Source organism: Anabrus simplex, chromosome 1 (assembly GCF_040414725.1).
Source record: "Anabrus simplex isolate iqAnaSimp1 chromosome 1, ASM4041472v1, whole genome shotgun sequence".
NCBI classification, from domain to species: domain Eukaryota; kingdom Metazoa; phylum Arthropoda; class Insecta; order Orthoptera; family Tettigoniidae; genus Anabrus; species Anabrus simplex.
The window spans coordinates 329,511,219-329,532,025 of record NC_090265.1 but is presented as its reverse complement, the minus strand read 5'-3'; the positions used below and the strand labels follow the sequence as shown (position 1 = coordinate 329,532,025).

General features: G+C 42.6%; 1 protein-coding gene across 3 annotated transcripts in view; it reads right to left on the bottom strand.

Moving 5' to 3' along the window:
- LOC136865887 (low choriolytic enzyme) overlaps positions 1–20,807 on the bottom strand; it is a 64,542-nt gene that overhangs the window by 31,593 nt on the left and 12,142 nt on the right. Inside the window, exons 1-2 of one of the 3 annotated variants that reach the window (XM_068226340.1) lie at positions 9,802–9,949; positions 2,123–2,248 (exon numbers count right to left, since the gene is read on the bottom strand). In XM_068226340.1, the coding sequence (XP_068082441.1) occupies positions 2,123–2,248; positions 9,802–9,946 (271 nt within the window). In that variant the 5' untranslated portion in view covers positions 9,947–9,949. Of the gene's footprint in view, positions 1–2,122; positions 2,249–9,801; positions 9,950–20,807 lie in introns of those variants that run through there. The other 2 variants (XM_068226342.1, XM_067142446.2) reach the window with 2 other exon arrangements.

The window sequence follows — 20,807 nt, the reverse complement described above, 5'->3', positions numbered from 1 at the left end:
TGGTACAAGCAACACAATCTGCTAACGTGATACACATTGCGTGTTATTGACAATCACTCTCTAGTCTGCTGCGGTATTATACGTCAGTTGCCACCACGAATCTGAAGACGAAGGAACATGCAGTGTCGTTACGTAATAGAGCAGTGTTGCTCCATTCACAAGGCAAAAGCTATCGACGGATTGGTGAGGAACTTTCTGTTAGCTACACCACAGTAAGAGCCGTCATTAATAAATACAAGGAGACCGGTACAACAGTAAAGAAGTGTCGATCTGGACGTCCGAAAGTGCTTGCAATCCGAGAGCTTAAACGGATCATTAGTCTCGCTGAGAGCGAACCGTTTACAAGTGCAAGAACTATTGCTCAGGATATTCAGACAACGACCAGCAAGCGAGTGAATCTTAAAACTATACGCAATGTTTTGTATGGGGTTAATATGAATGGTAGATCTCCCAGGAAGAAGCCATATATTTCGGAAATTAACCGAACGAAACGCCTGCAGATTGTGAAGGAATGCAGCAGCAAGCCGATCGAATTTTGGAACACGGTTGTATTTTCGTATGAATCGAAGTTCAACATGTTCGTATCCGATGAAGGGAAGATTTTTTTTTTTTTTTTTTGCTAGTTGCTTTACGTCGCACCGACACAGATAGGTCTTATGGTGACGATGTGATAGGAAAGGCCTAGGAGTTCGAAGGAAGCGGCCGTGGCCATAATTAAGGTACAGCCCTAGCATTTGCCTGGTGTAAAAATGGGAAACCACGGAAAACCATCTTCAGGGCTCCCGACAGTGGGATTCGAATCCACTATCTCCCGGATGCAAGCTCACTGCCGCGTGCCCCTAACCGTACAGCCAACTCGCCCGGTATGAAAGGAAGAAAGCGTGGTGCAAGCCCAACACAGAGCTCCAAGTCAAACACATGCTTCCCACGTTCAAACACGCGGAGATGTGAGGATGTATGACGGCGTCCGGGGCTGGAAATCTAGCTGAAATCCACGGTAAAATGGATCATATGAAATACATCGTTGTGTTGCTAGGTAATTTACTCGCTAGTGTGCAGAAATTGTGACTGGATGAGGTGTTTAATGTCCAGCAAGACAACGATCCAAAACATACTGACATGAAAACCCGGGAGTGGTTAGTATATAACGCTCCACGAAGGGTGCTTTCTCCACCGCAGTTCAGACCTCAACCCAGTTGAGAAACTGTGGGCTCATCTGGACAAACAAGTCAGACAATGGCGCTCATCCGGAAAACAGCACTTCTGCGGGTTCTTCTTGTTGTTCCAATAGGCTTTCATTCTTTTCTTTTTTCTTCTTCTTATTATTATTTGATGACGATGCGATTTTGTTGGGTCATCAGTCCATATACTGGCATTTTGCAGCCCTCCACCCACGCCATTCCTTCTTGTGTTAATTCTTCGTCTGTACATAACTGTTTCAATCAGTCAAACAATCACCCATGATCTGCATTTAGGGCTGTCACTCAGGTGGCAGATTCCCTATCAGTTGTTTGCCTCATATTCACATTTATTTATAATTTTTTACCTAGCTTCTCCTTAAATATCTTCAATGAACTTGGAAATGGAAATAGGAATGGTCAAAAATTACCCCTCACGCGACCCGGAATTTAATAATCAGCATACTAGTCGTTAACAGGCTGTTATCAAAGTTATTAGGCTGTGCATTTTCACGAAAGAAACGAACACGCCAATTAGTGTCGTACGTGTGCCAATACCTTTTTCTTTGTCTGCTAAAGAGATACAGTTGTGATTCTTTGTAACTCTGTATTTTGATGGAATGGGCAGGTACTTTGGAATGCCTGAATGTATGTTCTGCAGTGTAACAATTACGTGTGTTGTTTACTGACATATCTGTTTGCTTTTTGGATCCACCAGCCCCTAAAATGTAGGTGTGCCAATACTTTATGGGCCGAGCCGACTCTATATACAGTAAAAACACTATCTACTATGGATGGATAATTTTTCAATTTCTACATTTAACATATGAAATTGATAACTTAATACAGAATAGATGTCATAATAAATATAACACAGGGATGTCATATATGTATACTATCAGATACTAACTAGTTATGCTATTCAGAACGGCTATAGTACTTACGGAAATAGTCATCAATGACGTAAGGCATCGTTTTATTTGGCCAGAGACTGACTTGTTTCACAGAAAATAGGGAACGATTTCGTTGCAAACTTTCTTCGTACTGCCAACTGTGATTGAGTGATTGTTCTGAAACGAAATAAAATCTTGTGTCACTAAACTATGTTTATCCTCCATTTTACGGGCTGCTATGAGTCATTAATCATATCAACGCTATACAGAGATGACACTGCTTTCCTTATAGTGTTCTATACGAAAAGTGTAAATTGCAGAAAGTTTAGTCAATTAAACTGACATACAACTCAGAAACTGCTTTGCTAATAACTATATAGCCAACGATTTCAATTTTTGGCTCAAATTTGGGTCCAGTTCCTGTTATCTCATAGTCGTACTGTACCTCTAACTAATTTTAATCAATTGTATGTTGTTAACTATAGTGTGTAGCATACGTTCAAAATGCATGAAGGGGAAATTACTATAGAATGGTACGGCATTCGCAGCAATGTGCATACACTTTTTAAATTATTGGGTCTAAAATGCGGTTAGTCATAGGTTGATCCCGGCATTTTTCTGGTGTAGATGTACAGAATATCGGGAAGGAACTACACTCAGAATAGCCATTGTCGGTGCAGGATTCCTAGGAACACAAACTTACGTGGTCTGGCCTCGTCCTAAGCTGTGGATATGAAAATATCGTTAACAAACAGGAAGATGGGAAAGAACTCTCCTCGTTAGTAGCTGCGGAACAAGCTCCCAAAACGCCGAGAGAACATCACCTTTAATCACTCTGGTGTGACAAGACTGCAGATTCATTTTTGGTGCAGAGAAAAAACAAGTATCTAAGACACCAGAGGAATGTAATTAAGAGGTTGTACTTGTGGTGATAGTAATCACTGTTTCAAACGAAAGATGTCCGGCTCCATGGCTAAATGATTAGCGTGCTGGCCTTTGGTCAAAGGGGTCCCGGGTTCGATTCACGGCAGGGTCAAGAATTTTAACCATCATTGGTTAATTTCGCTGGCACGGGGCCTGGGTGTAAGTGTCATCATCAGCATAATTTCATCATCACGACCCGCAGGTAGCCTACGGGAGTCAAATCAGAAGACCTGCACGTGGCGAGCCGAACATGACCTTGGACACGCCCGGCACTAAAAGCCATACGCCATCATTATTATTTAGAGGAAAAATGGCAGAAAAATTAATGGTGAGAAAATAAGGGACTGCCAATGCATTTCGTACCTAATAACGTTCATTAAAAGGTTGCATCATTGATATAAAGTGAGACAGAGTGGTTGTCCAGATGTACAGCAATGATGATTTTTTTCTTTTTTGCTATTTGCTTTACGTCGCACCGACACAGATATGTCTTAAGGCGACGATGGGATGGGGAAGGCCTAGGAATGGGAAGGAAGCGGCCGTGGCCTTAATTAAGATACAGCCCCTGGTGTGAAAATGGGAAACCACGGAAAACCATCTTCAGGGCTGTCGACAGTGCGAATCGAACCCACTCTCTCCCGATTACTGGATACTGGCCGCACTTAAGCGACTGCAGCTATCATGCTCGGTAGCAATGATGATGACAATGATGATGATGATTAGGAGAAGTAGTAATACTAGTATTGCACTAAAATTATTATTATTATTATTATTATTATTATTATTATTATTATTATTATTATTATTATTATTATTATTATTATTATTATTATTATATAATTCGCTGGGGCCATCAAGGACCACGTTAAGTCTTGTTGCATTTGACACTGAACTTGGCCTTCTTTAGAGCCCAAATTTCCCTCATTATTTGCGAGTGGGCCTGCTTACGCTCTTCTGTCCGGCTGCTCGTCTCGGTTTAGCCCGTTCGTCAATATTTTCTTGCGGAATAGATCTCTGTTAAGGGCGTCTTCAGCTGAGATATGTAGCATTTGCAGGTCTTCTTTGGTATTTCTAAACCAGGGAATTGTGGTTTTGGGGTTTGAATCAAAAAAGTGAAAGATTTCTTTAGTTAACTTTCTTCCGTCCATTCTTTTCAGATGACCGTAAAATCGTGCCCGTCTTTTTCTGATTGTGTTGGTAATTTTCTCTATTTTGCTGTAGACTTCCTTGTTGGATCTCTTTTGATGGATTCCATGTCTGTACTTTGATCCCAAGATTCCCCTCACAATTTTGCGTTCTCTTTTCTCCAGTTCTTCAAGGAGTCCTTTGTTGGCATTTAGATACAGGGTTTCGGCTGCATATAGAACTACTGGCTTCAGAACTGTTTCATAGTGACGTATCTTGGTGTTTTGGGAAAGGCATTTTTTGTTGTAGATTGTGCGGGATGTTTGGTAGGCTATTTCCAGTTTGCGTACTCGCTCCTGAAATGCTTCTTTGTCCAGTCCATTTTTCAAGATGATCTCACCCAGGTATTTGAATTTGTCTACTCGTGTGATGTCCCCGTATTTTGTATGGAGTTTTGGTGGAGCCTCTTTGATGTTAGTCATTACTTCTGTTTTCTCAAACGATATCTGCAAACCAGTTTGTTCGGCAATTTCCTTTAAAATTTCAACTTGAGCTCTAGCGGTTTCTATGTCGTTTGAGAGAACAGCAATATCATCGGCAAATGCTAGGCAGTCTGTTGCGATCCCCTTGGATTTGGTTCCTATTCTCAATGGACTGTAGTTGGTTTCCTGTAATCTCACCCGCCATGTTCTGATGATCTTTTCAACAACACAGTTGAAGAGTATCGGGGATAGCCCATCACCTTGTCGGACTCCTGCTTTGATGTCAAAGGAATGCGAGAGACATCCGTGGAACTTCACCTTGGACTTTGTATCGGTCAGGGTGGCTCTAATTAATGCCAGCAGTTTCAAATCAACTCCATATTCATTTAAGATGTTTAGCAGAACTTCCCGGTCAATGGAGTCGTACGCTTTCTTAAAGTCCACAAAGACAGACACATACTGCTTGGACCTTAGTGTACAATATCTGATGATCGTTTTGAGATTTTGGATCTGTTCAGCTGTTGAGCGACCTTTTCTGAACCCTCCTTGGTATTCACCTATTTGATGTTCGACTTGTGCTTCCAAACACTCCAGGATGGCAAGTGATAGAATTTTGTAAGTCACGGGTAGCAAAAATATTCCTCTGTAGTTGTTGATGTTCTTCATGCTGCCTTTTTTGTGTAATGGATGGATCAAAGCTATTTTCCAATCCTCGAGTAGGGTCTCCTTGTTCCAAATTTCTTCTATTTGCTTTTGCAAGATATCAAGTGATTCCTGTGGGGCATATTTCCATAGTTCTGCTACTACTGAGTCTTCCCCCGGCGCTTTGTTATTTTTGAGACGGGCAATGTGGCGCTTGATTTCATCTCTGTCGGGTGGTCTGGAATCTGGGTACCTGAGTAAGGGTTCCTTGGTCTCAATGGCGCTTTGAGGTTTAGAGCAATTAAGTAAATTCTTGAAGTAATCTGCCAGAATGCTGCAATTTTCTTCATTTGATGTCGCCAGTGTGCCGTCCTTTCGCTCAAAGCATAGAGATGATGGTTTATAGCCAGTGAGTTTGCGTTTGAAGGCTCTGTAGTACTCTCTGCTTTCATTCTTCCTAAAGTTTTGTTCTATCTTTTCAATGAGAGATTTTTCGTATTTACGTTTCTCAGTTCTGAACACCCTAGCTGCTTGGGCACGTTGGGTTTTGTAGGTTTCCCAATCATTTTCTGATTTCGTAGAGTAGTACTGTTTCCACGCATTGAGTCTTTCTTGGAGGACTGATTCGCAGGTATCATTCCACCAGGCATGCTTTTTGCCTCTCTTGAATTCTGCAATGTCTTTGGCGGCCTCAACAAGGAGACTTTTGGCGTTGTTAAAGTCAGTGTCATTTGGTCTAGCCTTCTCCTGGAACTCCTCGACCCTTTGCCGAAGTTTATCATTGTCGAAGCGTGTGATCTGTTTGGTTGTCTTCCTTGTGTTTGCGGGAATTGGTTTGAATTTGATAACAGACATATAATGATCTGAGGCCACATTGATGCCTTTCTTTACCTTGACATTCATAATCTCAGGGCTGTTTCTCCTGGAGATTGCAACATGATCAATTTGGAACTCTCCGAGAGCTTGGACGGGAGAACGCCAAGTCATTTGCTTTCTGGGTAGATGGCGAAAGTGGGTCGACATGACCTGCAGGTTGTGATTTTCGCAAATGGACACCAGTCTTTTGCCGTTGGGATTGGTTCTTTTGTGAGCAGGGTAATTTCCTATAACTCTCTTATACTTCTGTTCACGACCTAGTTGGGCATTGAAGTCACCCAAAAGAAGCTTGACATGGTGTTTGGGGATTTTGTTTAATTTTTCATCCAGTAGGTCCCAGGAAATTATCAACTTCGTCTGGATCAGACTTGTTCTTATCGCTTGTAGGAGCATGTGCGTCAACTAGGGCGTAGGTTTTGTTCGCGCATTTAATTGTGAGTATAGACAATCTGTCATTCACAGGTTCGAAATTTGCAAACCGATTTAAGGATCTTGGTTCTAACAGCAAACGCGGTTCCAAGCACCACAGCTCCATTGAGGATTCCTCTTTGCGCTTTGCTCTTGAAAAATCGGTAGCCTTCGGATTCAAAAATCTCTTAATCTGGGTACCTTGTTTCCTGTAGGGCCATTATGGATATCTGATTTTCGTGAAGAGCTTTGGTGAGGGTTTTCAGCTTGCCAGTTTGTGTAAGTGAATTAATGTTGAAAGTTGCTAGAAAGGTTTTAGATTTTGGCCTGAGTTTTTGAATCTTCGGGGTACACCGAGACGCTCCGACTCGTCTCTTGCATGATGTCGAGTCTCCCCCAGAATCCGAACGAGACTCGTGCGCCGTGGCGTTCACGACGAGGGATTTATCCGAAGATTTACCCCCTGGGGTATGTTTCTTGAAATGTTGTGCCATCATGCTTTTTGACTTGACTTTGCTTTGGACGGGTACCCATCCTTTTACAACTAGGGTTGTTAGCCCTAGAGGTTGCCTCAAGATGTTTTCTGGCTTCTGGTCATTTACCAGTCTTCGCCGTAACCCTGGCAAGGGACCAGTTTTTTTTTCAAGGTGGTATTTTATTTCCCTACTACCCTCTGACTCTGCTGGCGGCAGAGCCAGCGAGCTTCCCCAATTCCAATGGGACGCGCCCGATGGAGGTAACCGGTAAATCCCCACACGGGTATTATAATTATTATTATTATTATTATTATTATTATTATTATTATTATTATTATTATTATTATTATTCGTTTCGACTGGCTATGGACCACGTCATTTCAACCGTTTGCATTCTTGAGCTTTAATTCTTTGCCAGTATTCCCGCACTCGCTTTCTGTGAGTTTCCTTTCTTTCATCAGTCCACTTCTTGCCTGTTTTCAACTTCGGCTTTTTTTGGAATCGTTGGTATGGTCGAACTTTCTTCTGAAGAGGAACACGTTCCTCGATGTCTTCATGTGTGAACCCTATTCATCGAAAGTCTGTTTCAACTTCGGTGAACCAGGGTCCCTTGGTTTTCTTGTTTACAAAGTAGGATAAGATCCGCTTGGTCAATCTCTGCGAGCTCATACGTGATATGTGGCCATACAAATTAATCCTCCGTTTCCGAATTGTGTCCGTTATCCTTTTCACATGCAGGTACAGTTCATTGTTATGCCGTCTGCTGTACTCACCATTTTCTCTGATCGGTCCTAGGTTCTTTCTCTGGATTTTTCTTTCTTTGGCTTCTAACTTTTCAATTAAACCCTTCCTGTTCAATACAAGGCATTCTGCTGCATAAAGAGCCTCTGGACGAATGACTGAACAATTATTCCTAAGATTATTATTATTATTATTATTATTATTATTATTATTATTATTATTATTATTATTATTATTATTATTATTTGATGACGATGTGATTTCGTTGGGTCATCCGTCCATATACTGGCATTTTGCAGCCCTCCTCCCACGCCATGCCTTACTGTGTTAATTCTTCGTCTGTACATAACTGTCTCCATCACTCAAACAATCACCCATGATCTACATTTAGGGCTGTCACTCAGGTGGCAGATTCCCTATCAGTCGTTTGCCTTATATTTACATTTATTTACAATTGTTTACCTAGCTTTTTCTTAAATAATTTCAACGAACTTGGAAGTGTTATCGAACATTTCCCTTGATAATTTATTCCAATCCCTTAAAATATATATTATTATTTGTTTGGGGGCGTCGACCTATAGAGATCTTTTGCCCCTACTTGCACCATATGATATGAACCTGCATGTAATTGGAATTGCGGAAGTGTAGAGCAGGGCCTCTCAAACGCCCAACATCTCACGCTGCAAACTGAGGCGCAGAGTTCCTGTGCACAGTGCATCGGTACCAATCGGCTTGGCTCGGACCAACGCTTCGTCTCTGGGCTGCTCGGCTAAGCTCGGCTCAACTCGGCTTGGATTTGGAGCGCTACGGAGCAAGTGAGGAAGAGAGAAACAGGCGGAGCGAGCGAAATAGGCGTGGGGAAAGAGAGAGACAGCGCTATTGCTACAATCGAGGAGTGGGGTCTGCACTCTGGTCAACCAAGCGAAATCGTCTTTTCCACCGTGCACAGTGCATGCGAAAGGCCCTGGTGTAGTGCTGAATGTGAGGAAAGGAATGTTAAGGACGGCACGAACACCCAGTCCCCAGGCTAGGGATATTAATCATTTAAAATTAAAAACCCCTGACGCGGCCGGGAATCAAACCCGGAATGGCCGTGTGACAGTCGGACGCGTTGCCCCCTACACCACGAGGCCGGACTTCCAATCCCTTACTTTTCGTCCTATATATGAATATTCTCTCCAATCTGTCCTCTTGAATTCCAGCTTTTATCTTCATATTATGATCTTTCCTACTTTTGAACGTACGCAAACCCCGCCTCAGGCATACCTCTGTGGAGGTTTGGACATGCCTTCGGGAAGAATACACCCCTACTTTTGAAAGCTCCGCTCAATCTCATTCCACGCCAACTCATCACTGACAGCTCGAAACATACCGCACAGTCGAGCATCTCGTCTCCTTACTCCCAAGTCTTCCCAGCGCAAAATTTGCAACTATCTACATCTACGCTGCATTTGAGATGTATGGTAACGATGTTATTTGTGTAGCAAAATTATCTTGGCTGCGTGCAGCTTTATACATGTGTACTCTTATCTGCTGAATTTGGCTGTTTAGTTAAACCATCTCTTTCGTTGTGATTCATGCAACCCATTTCACACTACATCCGTAGATCACGTCACATTTGGAACGCTTCTATTCCTTTCTTCACCAGTTATTGAACATTTTACCTCTGTACACAGTCTTTTTCTATGCCTACCGCTTCTTCCATATCTGTGGGGTCGCGGATGCGAACTGCGTCGCACTTGTGATTTGGCCATGTTTTACAGCCGGATGCCCTTCCTGACGCCAACCCTATATGGAGGGATGTAATCACTATAGTGGGTTTCTGTGGTGGTTGGTAGTGTGGTATGTTGTCTGACGATGAAGAGGAGAGTGTTGGGACGGACACAAATACCCACTACCCGAGCCAAAAGAAATCAAAAGCGATTAAAAACCCCGACCCTGCCGGGAATCGAACCCCAGACCCTCTGAACTTTTCCCTGCATACAGTACCACTCTAAAAATACAATTAAAACAAAATTATTATCATGAACTAGTATTTGACGTTCCAAGCACTAACCTTTCTTTACCTGAGAGAAGTTATTCTCGAAGTTTGTTGCATTCGTTTCTGCATTAGCATTAAGTTCGTCCCATGGTCCAGTATATGGCAGCAGGAACATCGATCCTAGGCCTATCACCGCTGTGAGGCACGCTATCGCGGCCATGATCCCGACCATTCACTGGGTCATCTCTAATCTCCGATTTGCTTTTATAACAGGAACACAAAACGCTGACTACTCAGGGTCACTCTAAAGATTTCTCATCCTTGACACATAACATTGCCACCACCACGAAAATGTGAGCAGAAAATCATAGAACTTATTTTTATCCCCATCAATCAGCAGTGTAACGAATGTGATACGGGCCGCCTGCCAAAATAAAAATTCGGGCCCCCTCAAATAAAATGTAAAATCCATGAATACCTTAATACAAATATAATTACAGCAGATAGAAGTTATGCAATGTATTGTCAACTAATATGATGATGATGATGCTTGTTGTTAAAAAGGGGCCTACCATCGAAGGTCATCGGCCCCTACAACTAATATGAACAAAGGTGGTGTTCGTTATTGTAAGATTAGTATTAAATAAGGCCGGACTGAGTGGCTCAGACGGTTGAGGCGCTGGCCTTCTGACCCCAACTTGGCAGGTTCGATCCTGGCTCAGTCCAGTGGTATTTGAAGGTGCTCAAATACGTCAGCCTCGTGTCGGTAGATTTACTGGCACGTAAAAGAACTCCTGCGGGACAAAATTCCAGCACCTCGACGTCTCCGAAAACCCATCAAAAGTAGTTAGTGGGACGTTAAAAATAACATTAAAATTATTAATTAGTATTAAATAATGTATAATAGGTATTATTTGACTGCCTCCGTGGTTTAACGCCTAAGCTGGCGAACTGCCAACCATGCACCACTTAGATGTTCGTGTTTAACTTTAATTGGTTTAATTTTTTAGTAACTTCAGAATTATACTCTGTAATCGATACCGAAGTCTCGGTTATAATTATTCGGTTACAACACAGACAAATGTACAAAGAAAAATAAATCAATAACTGTACAAATAAAGTTTGAAAAATATCAAACCGTACAACTGACAAGCCTATTATTAACTTCATGCAAAGAGAGATCGTTCGAAACTGAGTTCACTGATCGTTACTTTAAAAATTTTATTATTCTCCTTACACACTGTTGTCGAATAAATGTGTGACAAAAGTAAAATGTTTTTTTCAAAATTTGAGGATGACATTATATCAGGTGCACTACACAGCAAGAAAGTATCATTTTGTAACTAACATGATATTTTTTATTTTTCATTCTTCTTCTACTTCTTCATCTGTTTACCCTCTAGGGTCGGTTTTTCCCTCGTACTCACCGAGGGATCCCACCTCTACCGCATCAATGGAGTGTCCTGGAGCTTCAGACTCTTGGTCGGGGATACAACTGGAAAGGATGGCTAGTACCTCGCCCAGGCGACCTCACCTGCAATGCTGGACAGGGGCCTTGGTGGGGGATGGAAATTTTGGAAGGGACAGACAAGGAAGAGGGAAGGAAGTGGACGTAGTCTTAAGTTGGGTACCATCCCGGCATTTGCCTGGAGGAGAAGTGGGAAACCACGGAAAACCACTTCCAGGATGGCTGAGGAGGGAATCGAACCCCCCCCCCCCCCTTTCTACTCAATTGACCTCCCGAGGCTGAATGAACGCCGTTCCAGCCCTCGTACCACTTTTCAAATTTCGTGGCAGAGCCGGGAATTGAACCCGGGCCTCCGGGAGTGGCAGCTAATCACACTAACTACTACACCACAGAGGCGGACATCAGTTTTCATTGCTGTAATTATTTTTAAATAATTCGGTGCAGGTCATTTCTGGTGAGCGTGTTCCGAGAGAGGCCAAGAGCAAGCATTTGTTTACCACTGTGGCGTGTTACACTCAATGCAATAAACTGCTGCTAGATGCAATCAACTGACGATTCATTCCTCTACGTAAAAAATTAACAAAATTAACAAACCTATTTCGACTGATTCTGCAGAATCGTGCTGATCATTTTCCATGCAGAATGACATTAGGCTAGATATATAGTATTTTTAATTTTTCGCGAGGAGACCACGGGGCTGCTTATTATTTAAACCATCTCTGGTCTCTATCTAAGGTGAGATTTAAGTGACGATAGTAACACCATTCCCTACGCAACCAATCCCTGCTCTGTGACGAATGGTGAGAAGGGTGGTTGGATCTTCAAATAGCACAACCAAATGTTGTCAAGTTATAGAGAAACCGCAAAAATCGATGGTGGTGCCAAAATGAGACATACTAGGCAGGATGAGGAACTATGTAGTTTCTTATTGCTTTCCTCACTGAGCACGACTGACCCCATGAGGATCACTTTTGAGACGTTCTAGTTGTGCTCAGCAGTGTGCATAGGCCCTACTGTCACAGCCATAGATGAGACTGGGACTTCGGTGGAAGCAACATTTTATTGTGGCCTGTGCCAAGAGACAGATGCAAAAATACCGCATGCATCAAGAAATGGCAACAGACTAATATGTAACGACAACTCTAGTTAGGTAAGGAAAAGACACCTCAATACCCGTCTTGTTTATATATGTATTACTATATTGAAAGATGCGTTATGACAGTTCTTAGAGAGAGCTCCGTTTACTGCCTGCCTCGGTGAGGAGAAGGGAGTAGGGGGTATGGTTACCATGGAAACGAGGGCGGATCCACTGCGGTTGCCATGGAGATAAGCCTGCTGCCCGGCTCGTGTTGCTTGGAGTTGTCAAATCTCTCACTTCTGAGTTTTTCTATGACGTATAACAACACACAGCGGTTTGAACAATCGAAGCGAAGGGAAGGAGAAAGGAATGCAGGAATGTGGCAACACCGTGCAATGCTTCTCCCTACAGCAACATCTGTCAAAATGTTTTTAATTTTGCGGGTGTAATTCAGTTACCCTTCGGAGCTCACAACTTGGGAGCGTGGGTTGGCGGCCATGGGTCTCCTAGCTGAGGTTAGCATTGCTTCCTGTTACTTGTGTCATACGCCTCACTTTCATCTCTTCTATCCGACCTCTCTTCTATCCCGACGGTATCAGGTTTGCGAGGCCTTTCATTTCCACGCCCTTCATGTTCCTTCCCTTTCTTTCACCAATACCTCCATTCTTCGAAAAGTCGGACGTCTTTCTTTTCTTCCTCTTAAAACAACAATCACCACCACTTTAATTTACATACAACACATTAAGTACCGACCGCAGACATAAACTGAGTACTTAGATTATTATTTATCCCTTCTTCCGTTGTGGACTGTGTCAATTTATTTACGCCGTCGGGTGTTTCACACATGATGTATGTGGCATTTTCAATAGCGATGTTGGAATTGTTATGACTAGAGACGGGAATTTGCCTATTTGCCTAATTTATTCCTGTGTTCAGAAACGTAGGCTTTTGAGATATAAATCCGTTTTAGGGTCCTTTAAGCTAGATTTCGTTGGTTTTATTGTGCCTATAAATGCCTATTTCAGGGGTTTGTGCCTTTGGAGTATAATTGCCTATTTGATGCCTTTTGAATCTATTTTAAAGAAGCCGATTTTTTCCAGTGCATTATAATGTAACTGATGTGCTCGACAGTATTGTCTTCTAATTTCTCAAGATCTGTTTACCCCAACACAAAAATGGGAATTCTCGGAAGTCACCAGAAATAGTTCTCGCAACATTTCCATCAGGACAAACAAGGAACAGTTCGACCTCGAAGCCTCCAACCCCTCCAACCTTCCAAGACATATGCGAGAACCAATCAACGTCGAACTACGTTGCACAACCCATATCCCTTATACCTCCTTCTCGATCTGAACTCTTGTACGCGTACGCCTTATCTTCAGAACGTGTTATGATTTATTGTGAAGAAGAAGTGTGTCTGTGGCAATGCCCAAAGATAAATCACCGAGCAAGTTGGCTGTGCGCTTAGGGGCGCGCAGCTGTGAACTTGCATCCGGGAGATAGAGGGTTCGAGCCCCACTGTCGGCAGCCCTGAAGATGGTTTTCAGTGATTTCCCAGTTTCACACTAGGCAAGTGCTGGGGCTGTACCTTAATTAAGGCCACGGTCCCTTCCTTCCCACTCCTAGGCCTTTCCCATCCCATCGTCACCATAAGACCTATCTGTGTCGGCGCGACGTATAAAAAAATTGTAACTACAAAGAAAAATCGTCGTCCTACTGGCTGAAGCGGTAGATCACAGGGGATCCCAGTTTCACTACGGATGGAAAGGTAGTCTTCTACCAAGCTTGCTATAAGGAGATAAGTTCGTTTGTTCCTTCTTGTTTTTTTTTTTTTTTTCTTTTTTTTTTTTTTTATTGTGACTGAACTACGATCGCATTTGATTGTAGCATTTTACAGGCCTATTAATTTACGTATTGGGGAAAGTTGTTTTGTTGCAATGCTGTATTAGTCGTGAACTTTCAATAATTTATATTGCTAAACTGTAAATAATTATTTAATTACTGAACGAGGAGTTAGAACGCCGGTGGTCTCTTGTTACAGAGTAGATGAAAATTAAAAATCAGTATTTTGAACTCTGATTCATTTCCTGTGAAAATGGAGATTTACAACTGAAATATTTTCTTGCTTTCTTTCTTTCTTCCTTTCTTAATCTGTTTACCCTCCGGGGTAGGTTTTCCCCTCGGACTCAGCGAAGGATCCCATCTCTACCGTCTTAAGGGCAGTGTCCTGGAGCGTGAGACTTTGGGTCGGGGGTTACAACTGGGGAGGAGGACTAGTACCTCACCGAGACAGGTTCACCTTCTGTGCTGAACAGGGGCCTTGTAAAGGCATGGGAAGATTGGAAGGGACAGGCAAAGAAGAGAGAAGGAAATGGCTGCGTCCTGTTAGGTACCATCAAGGCATTTTCCCGGAGGAGAATTGGGAAACCACAGAAAACCACTTCGAGGATGGCTGAGGAGGGAATCGTACCCACCTCTACTCAGTTGACCTCCTAAGTCTGACTGGACCCCGTTCCATCCCTCATGCCACTTTTCAAATTTCGTGGCAGAACAAGGAATCGAACCCTGCCCTCCGTGGGTGGCGGCTAATCACGCTAACTACTACACCACAGAAGCGGACTACAACGGAAATGTAAAAAATTGTGAGTAAATTTCATCAGCGCTATTTGTAGGTTCTAGTGAACTCTATTACGCTCCCGCTAAGCCTTCGCGAAATATAGGTTGAAGATTCAATGTGGTGCAGCTAGGACGATGTCACAGAGGATAGACATACAAGATGGCGCGGCTTGGGCGATGTCACAGCGTGTTTTACAAGGCTGCAAAGACTATCTTTACAAGACCAGACCAGTGAATAGACCGTTGGTCGGAATAGGTGAGGTTCGGTTAGTAACCGTTGCGCTGAGGGGGCAACCAAAGTGAGTCTGGGGTGCGTAAGTTCTAGCATCCCATCTAGAGTCTTGCTAAATTGTAACAAAAGTAAGGTTATGGGCGCATTCCACGACAATTTCAAATCACGCGGTTTTCTAATTTTCAACGAGGGTGGCAGCCTTGTAGGTACATGTGATGCAGGATCTATTGCAACCAACAGAAAATAGTCTTCATGACAGCTGACCCGGCTGACCAAAGCCGGCGAATAGCAACATATAAAATGTTCACAAATCTGAGATTTGTAGTGCCTCCGTTTTAATTCGTCTGTATAAGTAAGAATACTGCTAGGGGCAGCTTGGTGAGTCTCTGGTAAGCATATAGGAAGGATCTCTCCTCTACGCTACTCAGGTATTGTTTCACGTCATTTTTATAATTTTTTTCACCCGGCGAACTCGACAGGAAACTGCCAGATTTTAACTGAACAGTTTTGAGGATATATTTCCATGTAAATTACGAATTCTCTTGTTCTTTTGTAATTCTAGAAACATCACCTCTAATAGTCTTTCTCTTTTTTTATGAAACAAATGCATGTTTATACTAATCATTATTGCCAATTAGCCCAGCTGTAGAAATTTGAGATATAGGAACATTGTAATTTAAGTCAATTTTATTATTTTTCAGATCAAATGTGAAAAGATACCATATAGATCAACACAGAAATACTGCGATGCATTTGACACGAGTACAGAAAGCGTTGTCATCGCAGCTTTTCTACCAGTCCACTGTGAACAGCGACCAACAACAATTTTCTATAGACCTGTGCACTGCAATGGTGGGAGCTAATATCCCCCTGCATAATCTGGAGCATCTTCGCACTTCAACAACAAGCTGTCGGGAGCAATCACCGAGTTGGAGAAGAGGGGCTTTCCCCTGGTGGAGTCATTTAGGGTTGCGGAAGAAGTCAGAAGTTTTGACCGAACCTCTGTGAAGGTAGCTGCTGTCAGCAAAAACTTCCATAAGGTTCCTGCAGCAGAATCCATGATGGAAAGCGACGGTAAAAGTAGCCAGGGTGTTACGAGGTGAGGTAGATGAAGCAGATGAACTAAAACCAGATGAAATGGCTTATTTGAAGTTTTGTCCAATCACTTCCTGTGATGTTGAGAGATCTTTCTCTCACTACAAAGCATTCTGCCCGACAGGAGAACAAGATTGTTACCGGAAAACATTGAAAAGTTGCTTGTTGTAAATCCCTTTTATAGTAATTGTGTGTTTTATTCAATTACAAGTATTTTTCATGCCTATTTTTGCCTATTTTATAGGTTAGTGCCTATTTACATGCCTATTTTGGATGATTTAAGAGCCTATATGCCTGCCTATTTTAAACTGTTTTTAGTGCCTATAATCCTCGTATCTAGTTGTGACTGTATAAACTCACGAATGAAGACAATAATACAACAATTGAATACGTCTACATATCCCATTTCCCGACAGGAAAGCATTCCACTGTGGCCATGGAAGTAGATTTTTGCCTGCATGTCTTGGAAACAAACAAGCATTAGTACCATAATTATTCTCACAAGGAAAGTAACAGGTAAGATAGGTCGAAACCTATTCTGAATTTTTTGTTGACACAATCGTTGTACTGTAAGACTCGTATTCACCAATGTGAGTAAAAGCTTTTATCTTGGTTTAAAGCTAGGAAAATCGAGGCAACAGTTACATTTGTATTCACCAACAACATTATCTCGAATAATGGGCGTTATCTCGGTTTAAAATTTTATCGCAGAAAGGTGGTCCGGTAAAACAGGAAATCTAAGATAATATTCTTTCAAGATGGCAGCTCGTAGACGGCTGGCATATTTAAGTGAAAGAGAAACTCTCAGCGACGAAGGATATAACCAAAATTATGCAACAAAACGCCCTAGGTGGATAAAAAGAACGCGCTACATACTTTGAGGACTATGGTGACACTGATTTTGAAACACACTTTAGATGATGATAATAATAATAATGGGGTATGGCCTCCGGAGAGGCCTGGTGCGGGTTTTTTTCTCGTAGACGGCCTATTAGGCGACTTGCAAGTCTGTGAAGTTGAGGACCCTACCTAGGATGATTTCGAATGCTAAATACGTCACACACACCCAGCTCCCGAGCCATTGGAATTAACCAATTGAGGTTAAAATCCTCGACCGGGCCGGGAATCGACCCCGGGACCCTCCCGACCAAAGGCCAGTACACTAACCATTTACTGTAGCTATGGAATGGGACACACTTTAGGTTATCTAAAGCTTCTACACTGTTAGTGTTATCCATAATCGAACATAACCTGGAATTCCCAACACATATGTAGGTCTAAGATGAATTCTCGTTTATAGCTTATATCTTGTACGGTACACGACTGCATGAATTTTTAAATGAAGAATTAACGAATGCTGCCTTATTTTTAGTGAAATATACTATGTGTATGCTATTATTTGTTTTCTTATGATGTTAATACTTTCTGCCACCAAATATAATAACAATTCATTCTTTTGGAAAGTCATATTAGGCTTCTTTCTTCGCTTCTCCTCAATAGCAGACATAATTTATGATAAATTATTTGCAAACCCCGAATGCAGTCAAAAACTTGTTTAAATTTCGATAGTGATGAACTCACGTAGTCATTTGTTTTCCGTGCGTCGGTAAGAAAATTTCTTCTTCTTAATCTGTTTACCCTCCAGGGTTGTTTTTTCCTCGGACTCCACGAGGGATCCCACATCTCAAGGTCAGTGTCCTGGAGCGTGAGACTTTGGGTCGGGGGATACAACTGGGGAGAATGATCATTATCTCGCCCAGGAGGCCTCACCTGCTATTCTGAACAGGGGTCTTGTCGAGGGATGGGAAGATTGGAAAGGGATAAACAAGGAAGAGGGAAGTAAGCGGCCGTGGCCTTAAGTTAGGTACCATCCCGGCATTTGCCTGGAGGAGAAGTGGGAAACCACGGAAAACCACTTCCAGGATGGCTGAGGAGGGAATCGAACCCCCCTCTACTCAGTTGATCTCCCGAGGCTGAGTGTACCCCGTTCCAGCCCTCGTACCACTTTTCAAATTTCGTGGCAGAGCCGGGAATCGAACCCGGGCCTCCGGGGGTGGCAGCTAATCACACTAACCACTACACCACACAGACGGACCGGTATGAAAATCTAAGTTTCTAATTCAGAATGAAACGAAAACTTAGTTTTCGTGAACCGAGATAATAGCCTATATTCCGTGGTGAATACAGAAGTGAGCGTTATCCGAGAAAATGGCATTATCTGAGTTTTGGAAATCTAAGATAACAGCAAATTTCATCATCAAATGCTTTCATTCCCCACCCTAAAGGGTTACGCCCTCTCTCTGGCCAAGAGATGCGGGCCATCAAATTTAACTGAAGTTGGTGAATACGTCCTAAGAGGATAGTGTGCGGAGAATCGGCCTCCAGATTTAACTGCAAGGCACCGAAATCGTACCTCGAATTCTGATACGCAAGCATGACGGGAGGCGCATCTGGGCATCCCTGAGCCAGCTCGGAATTCTGGTGTGGCGGGACGCATATGCATACAGCTATATTGTTTCACCCACTTGTCTGTCACTGAAAAATTTAGAAGAAATGACTGGTATAAATTACATGATGATAACAAGTTTTTTGTTCACGGAGCACAACGAATTAGAACATTCTTACCATTGTTACCATTTATGCCTATATTATGTCTAGAACTTCATTGACGCACTGTTCTTCACACGTATCTTTCTTAGCGAGCCCTATGAACTCGGGACTTCGCTCTCTTGTGTAATTCGTTGTAAACATGAATATTTTATCATATCCCGAAATCGTGGAGATGATAACTGAAGATGTATAAAAGACTGCAGTTTAAGGCAGTGACAAACCTCAACTTTAACATTAAGAGAAGTTAGAATTTCTGTTAATCGGCGGTAGAAAGCTTTCCACTGCCGGAAGAAGAATTTGTCTAACGGTTAAATTATGCCCGTGGTACCTGGAGGAATCTGAAGCAGTTCTATTGTTTTGCGTGGAGGGATGTGATCAAGATAAGTTGTATCACTATATGTGGTCCAAGAATCAAAAATAGGGCACAGTTGTCTTCAGATAACGGGAAAAGGGCTTCTCTAAACCATATTTTCAGTTCTGTTTTTCCTAGTATTCCTGATTTTGTGGCAGTGACAATGACGATATCTGCTTTAAACATTTTTGTTGAAACCAGAGGTCCGAAGGTTCCGGTTGATTCCTGCAGTACAATAAATAATTTTGTGAACAAAGAACCGTCCATACTGTTGGCCGTATGGTGTATCAGTGTATGAATGAACTAACCGATTTGACTGTTGTGTGGGTGGGTGCGCGCGCGCGTGTGTGTTTCTCACCTAAAAACGATAGAGCCTTTTCCGATCGTATTCCGCGCTCGAACCCGCTTTGATAAGTATTGTAAATAAAGGACGGGGTGTATGGATAAATCGCTCTTGAGCCCTCACCAGAAATTCTTCTGTAGCCTTATTCTTTAGAACCGGGCCTCTCAAACGCCCCAAATTCCCACGCGTGCAAACCGAGGCGCAGAAGCTCCGTGCACCGTGCATCGGTCCAACTCGGCTCAACTCGGCTTGACTCGGATGGTGTAGTGTGCTGAGGTGATAGACGACTTGTTTATCAGTGAAATAGATAAGCGCAAGACAACAACATAATAATGGAGCGACCTGTTTCGAAGAAAGCAGAGACTTCCGAAATTCCATTTCAATCGAACTGGGAACTTCCGTATTTCTTTCTCAGTCGTGACGATTAAAGCCAAATGCTTAACCTGTGGGACAATAATTACGTGATCATCAAAAAGTTCTATCTATCTACTGGAATTGTACGAGAATTTGTCGAAGGAAGATCTTCCTAAGCTGCACCGAGAAGCAGCTAAGATTATCTGTACGGTATGTTTGGTTCCAAATGCATATGTGAAAATTGTTTTTTCTCCTGTTTTGACTGGTACGAAAACTAGATTGCGTGCGAGTATTTCTGATTGTAATTTTAAGGACGCTCTCATAATTTCTGATCTCTTGTTCCAGACATTACTGGTATAATTGCAAAAGAAAAGAAAAAGAAGAGCTAGGGAAGATACATTGCTCAAACCAAATTGAAAGAAGCATTTTTAATACCGGTAACGCCCCATACAACAGAGTGTCTCCGCTCACCGCACATAAACATTTCGCAGTGACAGGAAAAGCGGGGAAGGTGAAGAAGGCGGAGACAAGCCGATCGGATGAGACGGTGGAGTGAGGGTTTGCACTCAGGTCAAGCTAGTGAAGTCGTCTCCTGCACCTTGCGCCGTGCAATGCACTGGCGCATGCACCCTCGGAGGCCCTGCTTTAGAATTTCGTCATGAATATGCGAACGGGATACAAATTTTGTGATTTTCCTACTCCCAAATCTGTGTTGTTTCTTGAAACGGCTGATCCAGGCATGAGAGGCGAAGATATAACTTCCAATAGATAGTTCATGTGCAATTTCAAAAGCCCACAGTCGTAAATCTTCAACGCTTACATTTCGCCTCCCCCTTCTTGCCTCCTGGAAGGGGGAATAGAGGCTTTCTTTTAATGTTCAATTGGACTTGCCGACATACCCGTATTTTCCAACTGATTCTTCCACAAGTACGG